The 19,804-nt window shown below is 37.6% G+C and overlaps 1 protein-coding gene across 4 annotated transcripts in view; it reads right to left on the reverse strand.

Annotated features, from left to right (window-relative positions):
- The window catches only part of LOC139975640 (uncharacterized), a 91,734-nt gene that overhangs the window by 12,658 nt on the left and 59,272 nt on the right, over positions 1 to 19,804 (reverse strand). For 3 of the 4 annotated variants that reach the window (XR_011795819.1, XM_071983719.1, XM_071983721.1), the window contains exons 8-27: positions 18,474 to 18,596; positions 17,489 to 17,608; positions 16,453 to 16,602; positions 14,626 to 14,751; positions 13,901 to 14,128; positions 12,177 to 12,308; positions 11,030 to 11,158; positions 9,540 to 9,668; positions 8,841 to 8,975; positions 8,135 to 8,269; positions 7,434 to 7,559; positions 6,660 to 6,788; positions 6,405 to 6,533; positions 5,578 to 5,706; positions 4,658 to 4,786; positions 3,707 to 3,835; positions 2,765 to 2,893; positions 2,079 to 2,207; positions 1,688 to 1,816; positions 567 to 695 (exon numbers count right to left, since the gene is read on the reverse strand). Coding sequence is in view for 3 of the 4 variants with exons in the window: in XM_071983719.1 (XP_071839820.1) it covers positions 567 to 695; positions 1,688 to 1,816; positions 2,079 to 2,207; positions 2,765 to 2,893; positions 3,707 to 3,835; positions 4,658 to 4,786; positions 5,578 to 5,706; positions 6,405 to 6,533; positions 6,660 to 6,788; positions 7,434 to 7,559; positions 8,135 to 8,269; positions 8,841 to 8,975; positions 9,540 to 9,668; positions 11,030 to 11,158; positions 12,177 to 12,308; positions 13,901 to 14,128; positions 14,626 to 14,751; positions 16,453 to 16,602; positions 17,489 to 17,608; positions 18,474 to 18,596 (2,694 nt within the window). In the remaining variant the exon portion in view is untranslated. The remainder of the gene's footprint in view (positions 1 to 566; positions 696 to 1,687; positions 1,817 to 2,078; positions 2,208 to 2,764; positions 2,894 to 3,706; positions 3,836 to 4,657; positions 4,787 to 5,577; positions 5,707 to 6,404; positions 6,534 to 6,659; positions 6,789 to 7,433; positions 7,560 to 8,134; positions 8,270 to 8,840; positions 8,976 to 9,539; positions 9,669 to 11,029; positions 11,159 to 12,176; positions 12,309 to 13,900; positions 14,129 to 14,625; positions 14,752 to 16,452; positions 16,603 to 17,488; positions 17,609 to 18,473; positions 18,597 to 19,804) is intronic. The other variant, XM_071983720.1, reaches the window with a different exon arrangement.

Below are 19,804 nucleotides of genomic sequence, written 5' to 3' on the forward strand. Positions count from 1 at the left end.
CACACAACTTACGTTTATTACACTGTGCACCCTTCCAATACATAGACACACACAACTAACGTTTATTACATTGTGCACCCTTCATATACATATATAGACACACACACCTAACGTTTATTACATTGTGCACCCTTCCTATACATAGATACACACACTGCGCACCCTTCCTATACATACATACACACACTGTGCACCCTTCCTATACGTAGATACTTACGTTTATTACACTGTGCACCCTTCCTATACATAGACACACACAACTAACGTTTATTACACTGTGCACCCTTCCAATATATAGATACTCACAACCTACGTTTATTACACTGTGCACCCTTCCAATACATAGACACACACAACTAACGTTTATTACATTGTGCACCCTTCATATACATATATAGACACACACACCTAACCTTTATTACATTGTGCACCCTTCCTATACATAGATACACACACTGCGCACCCTTCCTATACATACATACACACACTGTGCACCCTTCCTATACGTAGATACTTACGTTTATTACACTGTGCCCCCTTCCTATACATAGATAGACACTACTTACGTTTATTACACTGTGCACCCTTCCATCCAGGAGGACAGATACAGATTCCACTGATAGAGTCACAATCAGCTCCGTTCTGACATAGACATCTCTGCATACATCCCTCACCAAAGAAATCTCTAGGACAGGCTGTAAAACAATACCAATTATATCTTAATGATGAATCCAGTTACTGACCATAGAATCAGTAATTTACCTAAGAATTGAATTGGTGTAATTTCACTTTGTCCAGTACTCTTTACCTGGTGGTATGGCTATATACATATAGTGTGGTTACACACATTATGTACACAGTAAACACATCTTTAAAGTGTACTATGTGTAATTTTCTGTGCAGAGCAGTACAGCTAACAAATTGTCATGAAGAGAAAACAAGTTTGTTCACATGTGGTTAAGCAAATAGTGAGAATTATTAAAATATTTTATAAATATGCTGATTACTTAAATATGCTGATTACTTAAGTTAAGACAGCATTGACATTAAAATCCATGCATGCAAGCTGAAAGTATCAAACATCGTTGAACATGGGCTCTAACTTCACACATTCTATAACATGGGTTTGTTTTGTCACTACCCCAGCACTAGCAAACTAAGTTACAATTTAAAAAGTGACTTACACAAGACTACTATCCCTGAGGTGGGTTAGGTCTACACTTTAGGGTGCCAGAAAATCAAGGGATTGTGCTCTGCTGTCACTTTCATGACATTATTTTCCCGAATTTTGTGCCTTGACATGAAAGACTCACCACAAAGGCAGATATAACACAATACATTCCTGAAATGACAGCCTGTAAAAGCTTCAGTTGTTGTTACAATCTGCTCTCTATGGCTGAGCAATTGGAAAATTGTGTTTTTACAATATTCTTGTAAATGTCACTGAACCCTGTTACCTTATCAACCTGTCACCTTAGCAACAGCAAATCTTCTCTACATTATACCCTCAAAAATATCTTATATTATCACAGAATTATGCATGCAGCCGATGATGTCCGCAATCTGTTATTGCAACGACAAATTGAAAAGGAATGGTCACATGACACCAACCCAGCCAATCACAATAACGAATTTTAGACTTTTCACTTTCTGATCCAAAACAAGAATTATAAGCCATAAAACTTACTGTCTTCACACCGGTCTCCACTATAGCCAGGTCTGCACTGACATGTTCCGTTAAATCTCTCGCAAACACCTCCGTTCATACAATCACAGATCTGTTGACACCCTGGACCGTAAAAACCAGCATTGCATTCTGTAAATAAGAAAATAAAAATAAATAACAAATAAAATAACAGCTAATGAAAGGACCATCTCTATATCTAAGTTGAGACTTAACAGGTAAACATTTGATCCTTATTTTACTTTGTTCTCAAAGTATAATTTTGCAATGGAGGACAAGCTTTATAAATTAAACAAGCAATAATTGAATGTCTGTTAGCGATTGACAGGAAGAAAGGTAGACTCAGAGTGAGACTGTATATAGGGGTGTATGGCTGACTGGTTTCTATATTTACCTTTCTCACAAGTCCTTCCCCAGTAGCCAGCGGGGCAATCACATTCTCCTGTGATGTGGTCACACTCTGCATGCAGTAGACAGCTACATGTTTGGGTGCAACCGGCACCAAAAAACCCTGGCAAGCAAGCTGCAAAGTTAATTGAACAAAATGATAGCATCAAATTCATTAAAATATCAATCTGTTTGCAATACATTTCTAGAAGATTTCCTTCTTTGATTGTTACAAATCGTTCCTCCGAGTAAAATATCTTACTACTCCCTCTATTCCTTTAAAGTAACCATGTCCATTTTTCAACAATTTCCTATGCCTTGTTAATGTAGCATTATATTTTTCTTCTTTACCAGGGAGTCTTCTACTCTGCTAAGCCAATTCAGGCTTTATAGAAGACTTCCTTTCACATTGTAATTTTTTGTGATAATAAAAATAAAAAAACAAAAATAAATAAATAAACAAAATCAATGTAATTAATAAGCACATCCAAGCTGTATTCACTGCTGCATGGTTATACAATTCTGAAATCAAACAACACATTAATTAGACACAAGTAGTGTTGCAAATTTCTAGAGGGAAGCAGGCCCAATATATCTCCGAGTGGTTGTCGTTATATAAACGTCACTGAAGGAGAAAAACATGTTTGTATATCTGATGTAACTAGGTAAGCCTTGACCGATTTGGTTTCTCACCTTGGTTGCATCGACGCCCAGTCCAGCCGGACGCACAGATACACTGACCGCTAACAGAGTCACATGTTGCACCGTTGGCACATTCACAACTCATTCTACAGTCTTCACCCCAGGTACCGACTGGACATTCTGTGATAATAAAAAGTAAATACCATATATTAAAGTGCTGTTATTATGTAACAGATCAACAACTTACTAGAGACTTATTGAAGCAACTAAAGAATCAATACCACCAAGCCATGACATGCAAAAGAATGGATACATCAGGAAGCAAACTCCATCAAATGAACATATATGTGACACCCTTCATGTTGTAAACGCTGTTGATAGTTATAACAAAAACAATGGAATGTGTTTCGTTTACCTTCTCGAGACGATTTATGGATATTTTTCTACTCTACTAGCAACTGCAATTACAGGATACAAATTAGATGAAACTGAGTTGAAACCTTTTTACCATTTGCCTGGACTGAACCAGAAAGTAACGTGCTTCTTCTTCTAGAAGGTACCTGCACCATCTAACACTTATAATAAACACATAAATACATATCTCATTCACCCAACATCATCTAACACTTACTATAAATACATTAATATTTATCCCATGTACCTCAAGCTGATTACAATGAATACATTTATCCCATTAACCTCAAGGTGATTACAATAAATGCATAAATATATATACATTTACCTCCAGCTGATTACAATAAATAAATAAATATATATCCCATTTACCTCAAACTGATTAAAACAAACTATCACGACTCAGCCGTGGCTCATCCAATAATTTACAAAATGACTAAAGGTAATTTTGAGGAAATATTTAGACACACAAGAGTGCTCACAGTTCGATGCACAAAGTAGGATGAAACTTTTATGTTACCACGGTCATCTATCAGAATGGTCTTAGAAATTGCAACACTTTGACCCTGCACAACTGACCTTGTTGACAGCTGAATCCAGTGAAGCCAGGACGACAGGCACATGCTCCATTAGTAGGGCTACACTGCTGACCGTTCCCACAATCACATCTGTGCTGACATTCGTATCCAAAGAAACCATCTGGACAAGCTGTAAAGAAATATGAACAGTCAGCAACAACACTTTAAGCAGGGGTTCCCTAACTTGGGTGCATGAACCCCCAGGGGGTGCGTGAGTCCATCCAGGGGGTTCGTGAGACATTTCTGAAAGTCAAAACTAGAGTACTTATGTTATAACTCAAATCTGATATATCATATACTTTAGTAATGTTCACAAGTCGTACTTATCGACAAACGCATATGTTGCCATAGTAGTACAGTAATGTGCATGTGATAAATAACTGAATTATGAAACAGACACAGGCCGCATGACTTTGGTGAAGTTGGTGTACGCATGACCGTATATCGTGAAGAAAAAGCTGATCTGATCTTGAAGTTTCCAAATTAATATTTGTTCATCTCTTGTTTATTGTTTTCACTACAATATAACACTATGTACTTGATCTTTTACGAAGCACTGTTTTGCGTATTATAGTACAACAATGACTCAGATCGTGTCTCGAAAAGTTGGGGGTTCGTGGACAACTCTGACATCCACAGGGGGTCCGTGGGGGGAGAAAGTTAGGAAAACCCTGCTTTAAAGAACATTGAGGAGATATCCATGTATGACTATTGCATAAGATGTGACAGCTAACATGACATGTGACAGCTATTACATGACAAGTTAATTCAAAGGCATGGTTGAGAGTCACTAGTGTATCAATTCCTTTATCACCAGCACAATCAAGACCAGATAAACTGTTGAATAGAAGTTGTATCCAATGTACGACTACAACGAATTGCAACCGTTTATTGTTCATCGGTTACAACTCTTCAATTTTAACGTCTTTAACCTAACAAAATGATATCCTACCTTTGTTACAGATAGTTCCGGTCCAGCCAGGAGCACAGGTGCATGCACCACTGATATGATCACATGTAGCATTGTTTCTGCACATACAGACATTCTCACAGTTACGACCGTACAATCCACGAGGACATTCTGTTGATGAAGAAAGTACCGGCAAGAAATGAAGTTTTGTCTGGACTCTTCATATTATTATTTCTTAATAAATATAGCTTTAAGCTGCATCGAAGGAGGATGAAAGGTTTCTTGAGGTGACTGAGTTGCTATTCTCTCGTCAACTGCTCCAGATAATCATCACAATGTTAACCATCATACAAGGTAATTTATATCACAGTGGGAGACCTAAAGTAGTAAACTATAACCAGAAAAACCAAAACGTTTGATAGTTCCGATGCTTCTCAAGATGCAACTAACAACTAACTAACAAGAAACATGCCAAATATGATAGGAAACAAAGGATAAGTTGTCAAACATGTTTAACTCATATGTTTACATTATGCCCCACCCACTCATTAATATGCATGACATCACATGTAAAAGCAATAGGGCACATCTTCAGCCCATTGGCTATCTGACTACCCTTATACATGACGACATGAATACAATGCATATTTCCTATATATCATGTTCACAAGCTAGGCATAGCACATGTACATAAGGTATACACACAGTACACACATCTGGTATACAAACACTTGTACACGCACGCACTATCACAACTATGTAGAGTCTCGATGCTGTTAGCATATCTGAACCAAAATTATGATAAATCAATTATCGAGATAAACATTAATTTTGAATGAGCATTCTTGTTCTTTGTATAATTACAGAACTATGCCATACATTTACATACATGGTGATCTTATAATAATTAAATTACTGCAGCAGAATACAGTACAGCCATAGCAACAGAGGTTACAACTTACTGCTTTCACATCTCGGTCCACTCCATCCATCAGCACAGATACACTCCCCTGTTTCTGAATCACAGCCTGCGCTGTTTTCACAGTCACATTGAAGACCACAATCTTGACCGTAAGTACCCACAGCACATTCTGAGGTAATTAAGGAAAAATTAAAATGTTTAAAACAATGGGGCAGGACACCTGACTGTCCTTTTGTTATTAATTTTAATTGTTACTCTTTGAATGATCACCTATTTGGGTTAAAAATTTAAAGTTTTAACAATCAGTTAAAACAATCTTTCCTATATGGAGCTCTGATACCACTCGGCTCTGTAGTGCTATGCATTTCAACTCTTGTTTGCAAATTCTGCATTCCTAACTAGTTATTGATATGCAGTTGACAAACACCTGAGCTAAGTTCTGCAGTTGGAAAAAACCTGCGGCTTTATTTCAAAATATCGACCCAGCTCGATGATACGTAATTGCCATTATAGATGCCAGTAAAAGTAAAGTTAGAGAAATTATAAAAATAATGATAATTTTTTCTTATATAGCGCTTTACATCAAAAGAATGATATCAAAGCACTTCACAGAATCGCATAAAATAATACAACTTAAAAATATTACAGCTTAAAACTATTACAGTCTAAAAATATTCCATCCTAAGAATTACAGAAATAAATAACTTGACAATAATTATTAAAAACAACAAACTACAGAAATTAAAGACGAAAGCAATAAAATATGACAGCATACAATAAAACTAAAATACTAAACTATTACAGCCGAAAATTAGCAACAATAAGACTATCAAAACAAAAATAGAAAATAAATAAATAAATAGTTACCAGTTGTACATCTGAGCCCTCTCCATCCTGGTGCACAAGCACAGTCACCATTCTCAGGGTCACAAATACCACCGTTCTGACAGATACAAGTATGGCGACAGTTACTCCCCCATCTGCCGTGAGCGCAGGCTGAAAGACGAGAGGATAGAGCAAATGAGATGTGTTAGCCACCTCTTCATAAATGGGGCCAGCTATTAAAGACAAACTTCAACTAGCACTGTGGTTACCTTCAGAATTATAATTAAAATGACTCACCCTGTGAACATTCGTCTCCAAAGAAGCCACGGGGACACAGACACTGACCGTTGGACTTTTCACAAATCTCGTGGTCGGCGCATGTGCAATTATTGACACAGTTGACACCCCATGTATCAACTGGACATTCTGAAAAGGACAAAACAAAGAAAGATTGAACAACGACTACAAAGTATTAAAGCTGCAGTCTTAATAAAGACAGTAGCTGGGAACGACGGTGATTAACGGCCATTTTATGCCACGATTAATCGGCATCGTAAACGGTGAGTGCAATTACTGAAAGATTCTCCAAACCAGACACAGACTTCAATACATCCATATAAGTCATCTAATTTGATATAGCTCTGTGATGGGTATTAAGCAAACTCAAGCTAGAAAAACTTACAGACATACAATACAAGTACAATGACAAAGTAATATGTGTTGTGTTGTTGTGTATTTAGACAGAAAGGGGCGATTCACTTATAATTAATCTCATATTTTGGAAATCAACTATGAGACTAATTTTAGTTTCCAAGATGTCTTTTTCAGCCAGGCAGTGTTGACATATTTGCTTCCTTACTGAAAACAATTACTTTCATTCATTCATGCAACTTGTAATGAGCTAGGAATTAGCAAAACCACCCCCCCCTCCCTCCCCCAACCCACCACACACACACACTATTCTTAAGTAGGGTAGACTTTTCAAATATTCCAGCAGAAATTAGAGGTTATAGTGTCATTCTGCATAAATATACTTCCTAATGGTAGAATAGCATTTGACTTAGTTCTCACCCTCGGCACAGTCTTGTCCCATTGTACCTGCCTCACAGAAGCACTCGCCTGAGATACTGTTACAATCCTGACCCCCGCAGTGACAAGTGAACTTACAGTTCACTCCGTACTTTCGCATTCCGCAAGCTGTAGATAGAGATGAAAATAGACTTGTCAGTACAATAGTGGCATGAAAGGCATGAAGGCATGAAAGGCAAATTGCATTGCAACAAGGACATAGAAAGCCCTGCTAAACAAACTCATGAAATGAATGTAATATGGTGCCTAAAACTGAGGTTACACCACTATGCCTCTTTCTTAAACAGCTCACATGAGGAAAACAGCTCAAATAGGGGAAACGACAAAATAAGGGATACAACTCAAATAAGGGAATTACCGATATAAGGGAAAGAACATGCAAACAAAACAAACATATTTACTTGTAAGTCTAATTAATCTAAATCACAAGAATAAACCAAATCTACTAAAAATAAATATTACGAAACAAAATTGATGTGGTGGATCACAGTCCCTCCTTGATGAATAAACTCAAACAGAACATATCCCATATTCTGTGAAAATTCTTTAAACCTATGTGTATCTTGATAGAAATACCAAGTCAAGTGGACTATCTTCGAGTTTAATTCATATTATCATTTTTAGCTCACAATGCGGACAATTAGTAACAAATGCTTCCATGATACTGTTTGATTTTGACTTACGTCTTTCACATGCTTCTCCTGTGTATCCTGCAGGGCACTCCAGGCTACATTCACCGGTTACTTTGTTACAAGCATTGGCATCCTGACACTGGCAAATATGTCTGCACTCTTCACCGTAATGACCGAGGGGGCATTCTAAGATGAGAAACCAAGAAAACATCTGCTTGATATCTAGGTCAAGTCTCCATCACGTAGTGGAGAAGGGAAATAACAACAGGCTAAACAAATAAACACAGTTTATAATGACATGGAGCTTCTGTATTCAGTTAAATATTATATAAGCTTGTAAATGAAGACAACCGTCTAAACTATCCATTGTTCAGCTGATATTGTGATCAAGCATGATCATATCAATGTTTAAGATTTTGAACAATGATATCAAAATATGAATGAACACCATGAACAAGGAAATGTATGTTAATTGATGGGCACACAGCTCTCTCTTATTGACAACATTGGAGAGAGTTGGACCGATGAGTAATTCCCATTTACATGCATCTGTGTTCTATGTGACCCTCAGGGTCCTATCTCCTGATAATGACCTGTCTCCATGACAACAGTGGAGAGAGCTGAACCAATGATTTCTCATTTACATTATCTGCATCTCCATTTTGACTTCTCTCTCTATAATCTCACATAACATATTAGGAGTTTGAATGAGCAATTAATACCAGACCTCTAGATGATAATAATTTTCGTGACTCACCATCTTGACACCTATCTCCTTCAAACCCCGGGTTACACAAGCAGGTACCGTCGACAGGGTCACAGCCATTGGAATTAGTGGCGTGACAGTCACAGTTCTGCCTGCAGCCTGCACCATAGAAAAACCTGGGACATGCTGGAAGGGAGGAAGAGAAATATCCAATCAGAGAGATTCTTTCTTCCGATCTTCTTTCATTATTGAAACCATTTCTTTATTAAGTTGACTAGTAACCTTTGCATCATTTTGAGCGAGCTTATTGTAGATTTGGAAACAGCTGATGATGATACTCCTCAATCTTATTAACAAAGTTATGCGCTACCAACTCTTTAGCTACAACGACTTGTCTTCCGTTTTATTCAGTTTGCCGGAACTTGTGTCCCAAACATTTGTCATTTGCAAAGCATTCTTATTCCACATTTCCTTATTTTAATCGTTGTTACACTCGATGAAAAATGTGATGTTTTTCCTAGTGTCCTGGCATATGTGCAGATATGTTTTTAATATGTGATATATACATAAATGTGTATGTAATATATACAAACCACTCAATCAATATTTCAAAATTTCCTCTTTTTGCGGGGGGGGGGGGGGGAATAAAGTACCAGTTAAAGTAATATCTCGTCAAAGGTATTTACTGCCCAATATTGACCACGGACGTGAATGCTTAGCAAAATAGTTGAAGAGAAAAGAGTAACTTACGTTGTTCACACTGTCCTCCAAAGTATCCTGGCTGACATAGGCAGATTCCAAACCTCTTGGTACAAGGAATGCCTGTTGGACACTGGCAAGATTTTTTACAGCTTCGACCAAAGTGACCAGGAGGGCAACCTTAAATTATAAAGAAGTCAAACTGAGATGATGCCAAACTTAAAACACTTACCGCTGAATTTCATTCGTCAAGAGACTCTATGGATATCGATCGTTCCCTAATCTCTTGTGTCACTCTGTGTAATCGCATCCTTTGAATTTGATAAAACTTAGGTTCAATGAAATTATTTTCATAAAAGACACTCTGATTTACACCTAGGCCTCATGCAATTGCGTGAAATATGTTCAGAGTAAAAAAAAATATTTCTTATGATAAACACTTTAAGAAACATACGGTCTTAATAACTGTCAGGGGGAGGAGGGAAGGGGAGGGGGTACAAAAAAGATATCCAATGTTTAGTGGATGCCGGGTCTTAACACAGCAATAGCTTTGTTTATAATGACAAACAGTCGGGGCAGACCAAACACACAGTAGCTGCTCTTATCTTTCACACTCAGTTGATAGATGGTACAATATTAAACATCAAAGCAGCTATTAAAAAGTACTTTCTGCTTTTGTAAATATCAGTAATTATCAGACTTAAATGAAGAACATTTTTGTACTGAACAACTGACACAGTGGACTTCATTTCATGCACCACCCATTAAAAGTTCCACCAGGAGTGCATTGTTACTGGTGTAAATTGTACAAGACTATTGTACAGAGATAAATGCTTTAAGAAGTTACTGTAGTGTTTCAGTTTTGTACCAAAACTCATCAAAAGCCATACATAAGTATAACTTTTGGAATGTGATATGGGGCAGAACAAATTATGACATACTTTTAAAAACTTTGTTGATTTCATCATAGCAACAAGGTAAACCCTGCTTGAAGTGTTCTAACAAATCTCAGTGTGTTTTTGCAAAACTATGTCCCAATTTATATCACTAATATAGTCAGTGACTCAGTGTTAGATAACGTATACCATCTTAACTGTTATTTGTTTCTCTAATCGAATAAGCAGATGTTTAGGCTAGATTTCCCCATTGACTAAGTGTTGTGTTAGGCTACCATGTTGAAGAAATTGACAGAATTCTCACAATTATTAATTTTTCATTCATTTCTTTCATAAAAGGAAAGTATTCTTTATATACCATTCCTGTTGTATTTATCATAATTTGTAGATCACTAACACAGAACAATATAACGTAAAGACTCAACCATACCTCAACATAACCAGTATTGATGAAGATACATCCACAGAAACTGCCCAAACTTCTAACACATCGTAGGCCTTCGATATATACGACAATCAGTTAATTAATTTGACAGATGAGTAAAACTTGTCACTAATTGTAAGAATGTCTTAAGTGTGCCAATATTCACCTCACCATGCTACAACTATCAAAGAGACTGTTAGAGTAGGATTAGTGGTACTTACCATCTTCACAGAAGTCACCTGATACCCCAGGGGGGCAGGTGCAATCACCTGTCTCTGGGTCACATGTACCACCATTCTGACATGGACATTCCTGCTCACAGTCAATGCCATAGAATCTTGCTGGACAGGCTAGCAAAGAACAATACAAACATAAACTTGCTTGAATCAATTCCAAACAAGTGCACCAATGGTGTGTATAGCACTGTCTCATACATCCCACACAAGGTTCTCTCTGTCCAAATCACCTCCAGATCAGAAAACCAGACGGCCAGTCGGCTTTGCGATTCCTTGCCATACAATTGCTCGAACTTCCACATAACCATCTGACTTAAATGTAGAGCAAGTGAGTTAAATTTGTAATGTGATATCATGCCTTCTAAATGATTGTATTCATTATTCTCCATGTTTATGAATAGATTATTTGATTTTTTTATATCTCAAAATGATGCAAACACTGAGACATTAATAATCCCAGCATTGTACTGAAGTGTGAAGATAGTAATATGCTATCATCCGGTAGAAAGCCATCTCACAATCATGAAAGGCTTTTGCCACAGCCTGAATTTCAACTGGTTGTATAAATCTTCCTGGGGAGTAGAAATGTGTCAGTGGCACATATCTGGAAATCATGTGATCATTAGGCCACAGCCTGCATACTAGCCACACAAGAGCTAGTCAAAAGGACGTTTATTGTTGTGAATGTGTGACCAGAAAATAACAACTCTTTTGTTAAGGGGTAACAATCTTGATACAAACAACAATCAGACGTTTATGTAGGAGACTAGAAGGTGATAATCTATTCGATATATAAGACAATGGAAGAAATGAACTGAAAATATTCATGCTTTGTCAAAAGAATTTGAAAGCTGATCGTTAGGGTAAGTTAACTAATTGACTTCACACATAATATGAGTGCTGTACGGTACTTGGAATAAATAACACTAGGCCTCCAGACTTTTTATTAATGAAAGGATGGCCGGTTCGGAAAATCCGGGGTTCGGATGAACAGGGTTTGGATAATTGGGGCTCTACTGGTTACCATTTAATAATGCTTTTAAATTTCTGATTATGCAGGGAATTGTTTCACAATGTTTCTCCTAGTGCCACTGAAGCTGTGCAAATGTTCCCTGCCGCAGGGCATACTCACTTTCATTACAGAGAAGTCCAGTCCAACCAGATGGGCAAATGCAGCCATTATTTTCATCATTACAGATGCCTCCTCTCATGCAACTGTCACAGTCATACTGGCACCGTGGCCCGAAAGTGCCCTCGCCACAGACTTCAAAGAAGAAAAAAGAAACATCTCAACATAATCCAAAACTTTTAATAAATGTTACACTTATTAACACCAACTGAATTTTGGACTTTTCATAGGTATGTCTTACAACCTTGTAGTTCATCAATTTGTATTGTATTTTTGTATTTCTTTGCCCAGAATTATTAAGATACCTGTAATTTCTTCACACATAGTTCGGCTCTTTGATAGGCACAAACTGTGTAAAACTATTCAGGATGGCAATTAACAGTGTCAAATGTCATTCTGAAAACAGCTGCTTATATTTCTATGACTACTTACCACATTCTGCCATGTAACTTATCACAGTTCACCTGGTATACAATGACTCATTGAAATCATTCCACTTAACAATGCATGTAATACACACCAGTGTTGTAGTCAATCAACACCGGCATATCAAAGGGCAGATTATCTTCAATTCAGGGCAAATAAATGATACAAAAGGTTAAAACAAATCACTGGAATATTAATTTTGATACAAGTCCTTCACATTCAAATCTGAGTCCTGGTTCTGCATAGCAAGGTCCAATTAAGTCCTTGAACATATAGACTTAAGTACTACAAGTCTGGGGCACACATATGTCCTCGAACAATGGACTTGAGTAGGCTACTACAAGACTGGGGCACACATATGTCCTCGAACAAGTGGAATTGAGTAGGCTACTACAAGACTGGGGCACACATATGTCCTCGAACAAATGAACTTGAGTAGGCTACTACAAGAATGGGGCACACATATGTCCTCGAACAAATGAACTTGAGTAGGCTACTACAAGACTGGGGCACACATATGTCCTCGAACAAATGGACTTGACCTGCTACTACAAGAATGGGGAACACATATGTCCTCAAACAAATGGACTTGAGTAGGCTACTACAAGAATGGGGCACACATGTCCTCGAACAATGGACTTGAGTAGGCTACTACAAGACTGGGGCACACATATGTCCTTGAACAAATTTGGACTTGAGTAGGCTACTACAAGAATGGGGCACACATATGTCCTTGAACAAATTTGGACTTGAGTAGGCTACTACAAGAATGGGGCACACAAATGTCCTCGAACAAATGGACTTGAGTAGGCTACTACAAGACTGGGGCACACATATGTCCTCGAACAAATGGACTTGACCTGCTACTACAAGAATGGGGCACACATATGTCCTCGAACAAATGGACCTGAGTAGGCTAACAAGACTGGGGCACACATATGTCCTCGAACAAATGGACTTGAGTAGGCTACTACAAGAATGGGGCACACATATGTCCTCGAACAAATTTGGACTTGAGTAGGCTACTACAAGAATGGAGCACACATGTATGTCCTCGAACAAATGGACTTGAGTAGGCTAACAAGACTGGGGCACACATATGTCCTCAAACAAATGACTTGAGTAGGCTACTACAAGAATGGGGCACACATAATGTTCTCCAACAAATGGACTTGAGTAGGCTACTACAAGAATGGGGCACACATAATGTTCTCGAACAAATGGACTTGAGTAGGATACTACAAGAATTGGGCACACATATGTGAAAAACACAAAAATACTAAATGATGTTTGGAACTTACTCAAACTAGAATTTCCTTCACTGAGTGCAGCCCGTTGGTCATTGTTGTTAGGGAAATTAAAAGGTGGTGCGGGCGATGCTTCAAACTGGATTGTAGGTGCCTGTTGACAAACTCTTCCATTATTAAGATTTATGAAGCCTTTTTCACAGTAACATGTATGTCCTCCAACCGTATTGAGACAATACTGAGCGCATTGACCATAGTCATCGGCAGCGCATTCATCAATATCTGAAATACACAGAGAATAAAATACAATTCAGATATTTTATGACCATTTATGATATAATTATCTGCAGTTACCTGCTCTTCCACAGAGGGTGCTCAGCAGTGAAATACCTACTACTTGTCTATATTGTGACTATAGCTGTGCCAACACTCCCCTTCTCAACAGTACATATATGCTACCCATTGCACATTCCTGACTCACATAATATGTATCAATAATATCCAGTTATACCTTAATTCCTCTCTCCCAAGTATTCAATATTGTAGTACTCCGCATACTTACATATTTTTTACACTGCAACTATAAACTTTGCCCACACTGTTAAAGTTTGAGGCTAGATGCTAATTGAGCATTCTGGTTCATTGCGGGTATTACAGTCTCCAATTATTCAGCACTCTGAAGATGCCTTTGTAGGACTGCTTCCACAGCCTAACAGTTAATAATAAAACAAGGTTTTGCTGGTACAAGATGAGCCGTCTTGCAGCAGACTGTTACTTACCCTTACAGCCACAGCCGTCAGGGGTCTGTATGAACCCACTGTTACATGTGCACCTGTATGAACCAATCATGTTCAAACACTTATGCCCATCCTCGCAGCAATTAGCGCCCTCACATTCGTTGATATCTGAGCGAATACAAAATCACATATAGCAGCAAAGCATGAGTGCAGCAAACCCAGGTGTTTCCAAAAGTGGCAAATGTTTTAACACACAGTTTCCCTTTTTTTTTTGTGCTCAGAGACATTTTTCTTGATAAATTCTATTCTGGTAGTAGTGGTGTTACACAGTGAGCGTGGCTTTTAGTTTCTGACTTAATTCAGCTAATTTAATTTAAATTAGTTGCTTCAGGAATAACAATCGCTTACAGTTGGCTCCTGCTTATATTAAAGATTTGTTACCTTCACAGACCATCAAGTTGTGAAGGAAAATATGTCTTGCACAAGCACATATGCCATCTTATTCAATTTTATTGACTTGACTGTTTTTTTTTTAAGGGCATGGTCTATTACAATTATCTAACCAGAAAACCAACTGACTGATTCCTTGCATAAGTTTTATATCAGCCCATTAAACATTATTCTTCAACTATTGACCATTGTTGACTTCATCCTTTAGTATTATCTAATATCAGTATTAACCTTTAAGCTCTTTTACTTTATTCTTCTCAAGGTCATGGTCTATGACAGAATATTATCTCATATCAGTATTTCTAAGACAATGAGAGCATCTAAAGCTACTCTTGGAAGTATATGTCAAGTTAACTGACGTTTACTCATTTTCATTTGTAAGGTGAAGAAGGGGGTGTGTGGGTTTTGTAAAAACAATAACTACATAAGAGCCAATATTGATGATAATCACACATTATTATCCTAAGGGTAACCACACACTATGATCCTAAGGGTAACCACACACTATGATCCTAAGGGTAACCACACACTATGATCCTAATTAGGGTAACCACACACTATGATCCTAATTAGGGTAACCACACACTATGATCCTAATTAGGGTAACCACACACTATGATCCTAATTAGGGTACAGTCTTTCCTTTTTTAACACCAGACATTTGCCACTTTTGAAATGCAAGAGAGCTGATGGAGGTTATAAGTAAGAAGAAGCATGAGAATATAAAGAACCAGCAAGTGATATGTGCACCATATTGATAACAAGTGGTACAAATATGAAACAAAAATCAAACACCACAAAAACAAAGAAAAACCACAGTAAGATGAACAACACACATGACACAACAACAAATAACCCTCAAACTCATCCAATAAGTTTATGGACAAAGATTCCAAATTTAATTTCATGTGGAGGGTCCACCTCTTGTTTCTTTATTTTAATCTTTTTCTTTTTAGACTTTCTCCTGTTACATAATACAATTTTTTTGACCTACTTCTAGCAGGTTTGTTAAAATATGTTAACATTTCAGAACTGATATATCTTGCTATGATGTTTGTATCATGCATACAGTGATTAATCCAATCAAACATATCTTGATAGGATGCAATAGTAATAATGGTCATGAAAGTCAAAGACATATTCCACTCCTATCCTAGCCTTTCTCTGAATTATAAATGTCAGTTGGGCGACTGTCTCAGTCACTGCACTGCAAATAGATGAAAGGTGAGATAGGATGGAAAATGGACTAGGTTAAAACAAGTGTTGAATAGTTTTGCATCAGGAAGAGCTCGAAGCCACACACAACAGAATAATGGATGAAACAATGAAACCCCAGAAAGAGAGAGAGAGGAGAGAGAGGAAGAGGCAAAATATTTCCAAAAATGAAGCCTTCACAGAGGGCTTAACACCATTACTTACCAACACAGAGAAGGGGATTATAGTCTGCAACCTGGTAGCCTTCTAGGCATTGACAGATCCCGGTACCATTCACCACCACACAATCGCCAAGCCCGCCACATGTCTCAGAGCGACATATATCAAATATATCAATGCCAATGGTGTACCTGTCTGCAAATCAAAAGGATAGGATAGGCTGATTATGCAACAGACATACAAACGATCAATGCCAATGGTGTACCTGAAAGTATAGGATAGGCTGATTATGCAACAGACATACAAACCATCAATGCCAATGGTGTACCTGAAAGGATAGGATAGGCTGATTATGCAACAGACATATCAATGCCAATGGTGTACCTGAAAGTATAGGATAGGCTGATTATGCAACAGACATACAAACGATCAATGCCAATGGTGTACCTGAAAGGATAGGATAGGCTGATTATGCAACAGACATACAAACCATCAATGCCAATGGTGTACCTGAAAGGATAGGATAGGCTGATTATGCAACAGACATATCAATGCCAATGGTGTACCTGAAAGTATAGGATAGGCTGATTATGCAACAGACATACAAACGATCAATGCCAATGGTGTACCTGAAAGGATAGGATAGGCTGATTATGTAACAGACATATCAATGCCAATGGTGTACCTGAAAGGATAGGATACCCTGATTATGCAACAGACATACAAACGATCACCTTATATGAAAACAAAATGTATACTTATAGTCGAGCGGTGTAATAATAATTCCCAGTTAAAGTAGAGTAGTTAGTGATAATAATTATCTTTAGGGAGACTTGAGTGTAATTATAGTGGTGTAAGGAAATACTATCTTCTGTAAAGACTAATGTGAGCAAGGATGCATTGTATTTATTAGGCTTCAGCTAATCCTCAAATTATTGAATTATTTACTTGCGGATCTAAAAGTCGAAACTCTACTCCTTCGTCACTCCACAAGGAAAATTTGGAAACTTAAATGATCGGTGCAGATAACAGCCACTCCGCTGTAAATACAACATTTGTATTCTGAATATCAGTCACTCACCTCTGCAACTTCTCCCATCCTCTGTGAGGGTGTATGATGAATTACAACTGCAACGGAATGATCCTTCTGTGTTCAGACAGTTCTGTTGGCAACTTCCTGGCGTTGCACATTCATCAATATCTGCAAGAGATTGATCATAAACAAATATGCAACTGGCAGTTTCTCTGCACATGTCAATATTAGAGACACTTTCTGTAATTTGATCATGAGGATGCAGTGGAGACTAAAAGGAAGCGGTACAGTCATAAATGGTAGGAGAATGTACAAAGAACACCAACTACCCAGATCCCTTCACTGTATACAATTTCAAACACACATCAACAGGCCTAGTTCTTTTGACTGTACAAATTTGAAGATGGAAGAGGTCTCACTTTGCTGTTTGATGTATTGATTGTTTTAACGATACACCTATCACAATCTTCTCTGTGTGCTGTTTGATATATCGTTAGTGTCAACAATACACATGTCACAATCTTCTCTGTGTGCTGTTTGATATATCGTTAGTGTCAACGATACACACGTCACAATCATCTCTGTGTGCTGTTTGATATATCGTTAGTGTCAACGATACACACATCACAATCGTCTCTGTGTGCTGTTTGATATATCGTTAGTGTCAACGATACACACGTCACAATCGTCTGTGTGCTGTTTGATATATCGTTAGTGTCAACGATACACACATCACAATCGTCTCTGTGTGCTCTTTGATATATCGTTAGTGTCAACGATACACGTCACAATCGTCTCTGTGTGCTGTTTGATATATCGTTAGTGTCAACGATACACATATCACAATCGTCTCTGTGTGCTGTTTGATATATCGTTAGTGTCAACGATACACATATCACAATCGTCTCTGTGTGCTGTTTGATATATCGTTAGTGTCAACGATACACCAATCACAATCGCATCTGTGTTCTGCAAGTCAGTAACACTTTTGAAAAGTAGAAAAGGAAGAAAGAAAAACAAGAAAAACACATACCAACACAACTTTGGAAGTCATTAGACAGTTCATAGCCATGTCTACACGTGCATATAGCAGTATCCATGCTATTGGTGCAAATGTGCTGGCAACCTCCATTACGCAACGCACAAGGATTGTACCCTATAAAAAAGAGTGGAAATGCTTCATACTTAAAACTGGTCACTGAGGATATATTTCAGACACTTCACACAAACACATTACATTTGACCAAATTACTAGTTAAGTATGATTTGTCATCAAAGATATGACTTGTTATGGTAGGATTGCAACTTGATGACTGAATCTGGCAATGTTATAGAAATGAAGAGACACAATAATGATCATGGAAAATGAGTTGCAATCTGATTATATATACAGGATATTAATGCACGTCTGTATGACAAAGGAAAATACTCAGGGGGCTGCAGCATCATGCAGCAAGGCTGCATAGGATATACTATTTTGTGCTGTGCGGTTTCACACAATAGGTCACTGCTGGTCAGCTGAGATATTTTCTATCATTTGTTAATTGAATCATCCTTGCTGCAGGGGTTTTCACAGCTGCTACAGCTTTTCTTTTTTTGACATGATGTCTTATAAGCAAATATTCCAAAGAGAATTCAAAAAGTCAATATTAAATGAAAAGTATTTCTTTTACCAAATAACATGCCATTATGACATCAGACCACAGACCATTCTTTTGCCTGTACTAAGAAATACGCTTTACCTAAACAATAAATGGTCTTCTCCAAAGAAATATCTAAAGTTAAGAACAAGATACTAAGACTGTTTTTTTTTTTTGGTTACAAAATAGCTATCTTAAGATATTACAAGATGGATTCCTGTTATGTGTCAGTTTGCCTGGCTGTTTTCACAGAAACTCTCCTGAGACTTTTTTTTCTATCATTTTAAAAGTTAGCAGTAAGATCTGTGACATAATTGCCACCCTTGACAGTTGGTTAAATCAATTTGGTAACAAGTCAATATTCAGGGATGACAGCAGGTGATGACACTTTAGGTTAAAGTAGGTCACCTTAATACCATAGTCAGACTACACTAAGAGGCCGCCTCTCTGCAAAATTTATATCATTTTCTTCATTTCCTCCTAAACAGTTGGATTTCTACATAAGTTAGCAACTGATTTGGAACGTGGCCATAAACTTGATAGAAGAGGGGAAGAAACTGGCTAAATAAAGTGTTATTAACTAATGGTCAGTGAAGAATGAGCCCTTGTTGCCAAGATAACAATGCATCTATAAAAGCATTAATCATCCTCACATGACCACAATTGACAGGGATAAATGTATGAAAATGACTCATAAGATGGGACACATGACACATGGATGGAA

Source organism: Apostichopus japonicus, chromosome 11 (genome assembly GCF_037975245.1).
Source record: "Apostichopus japonicus isolate 1M-3 chromosome 11, ASM3797524v1, whole genome shotgun sequence".
Taxonomy (NCBI): Eukaryota; Metazoa; Echinodermata; class Holothuroidea; order Aspidochirotida; family Stichopodidae; genus Apostichopus; species Apostichopus japonicus.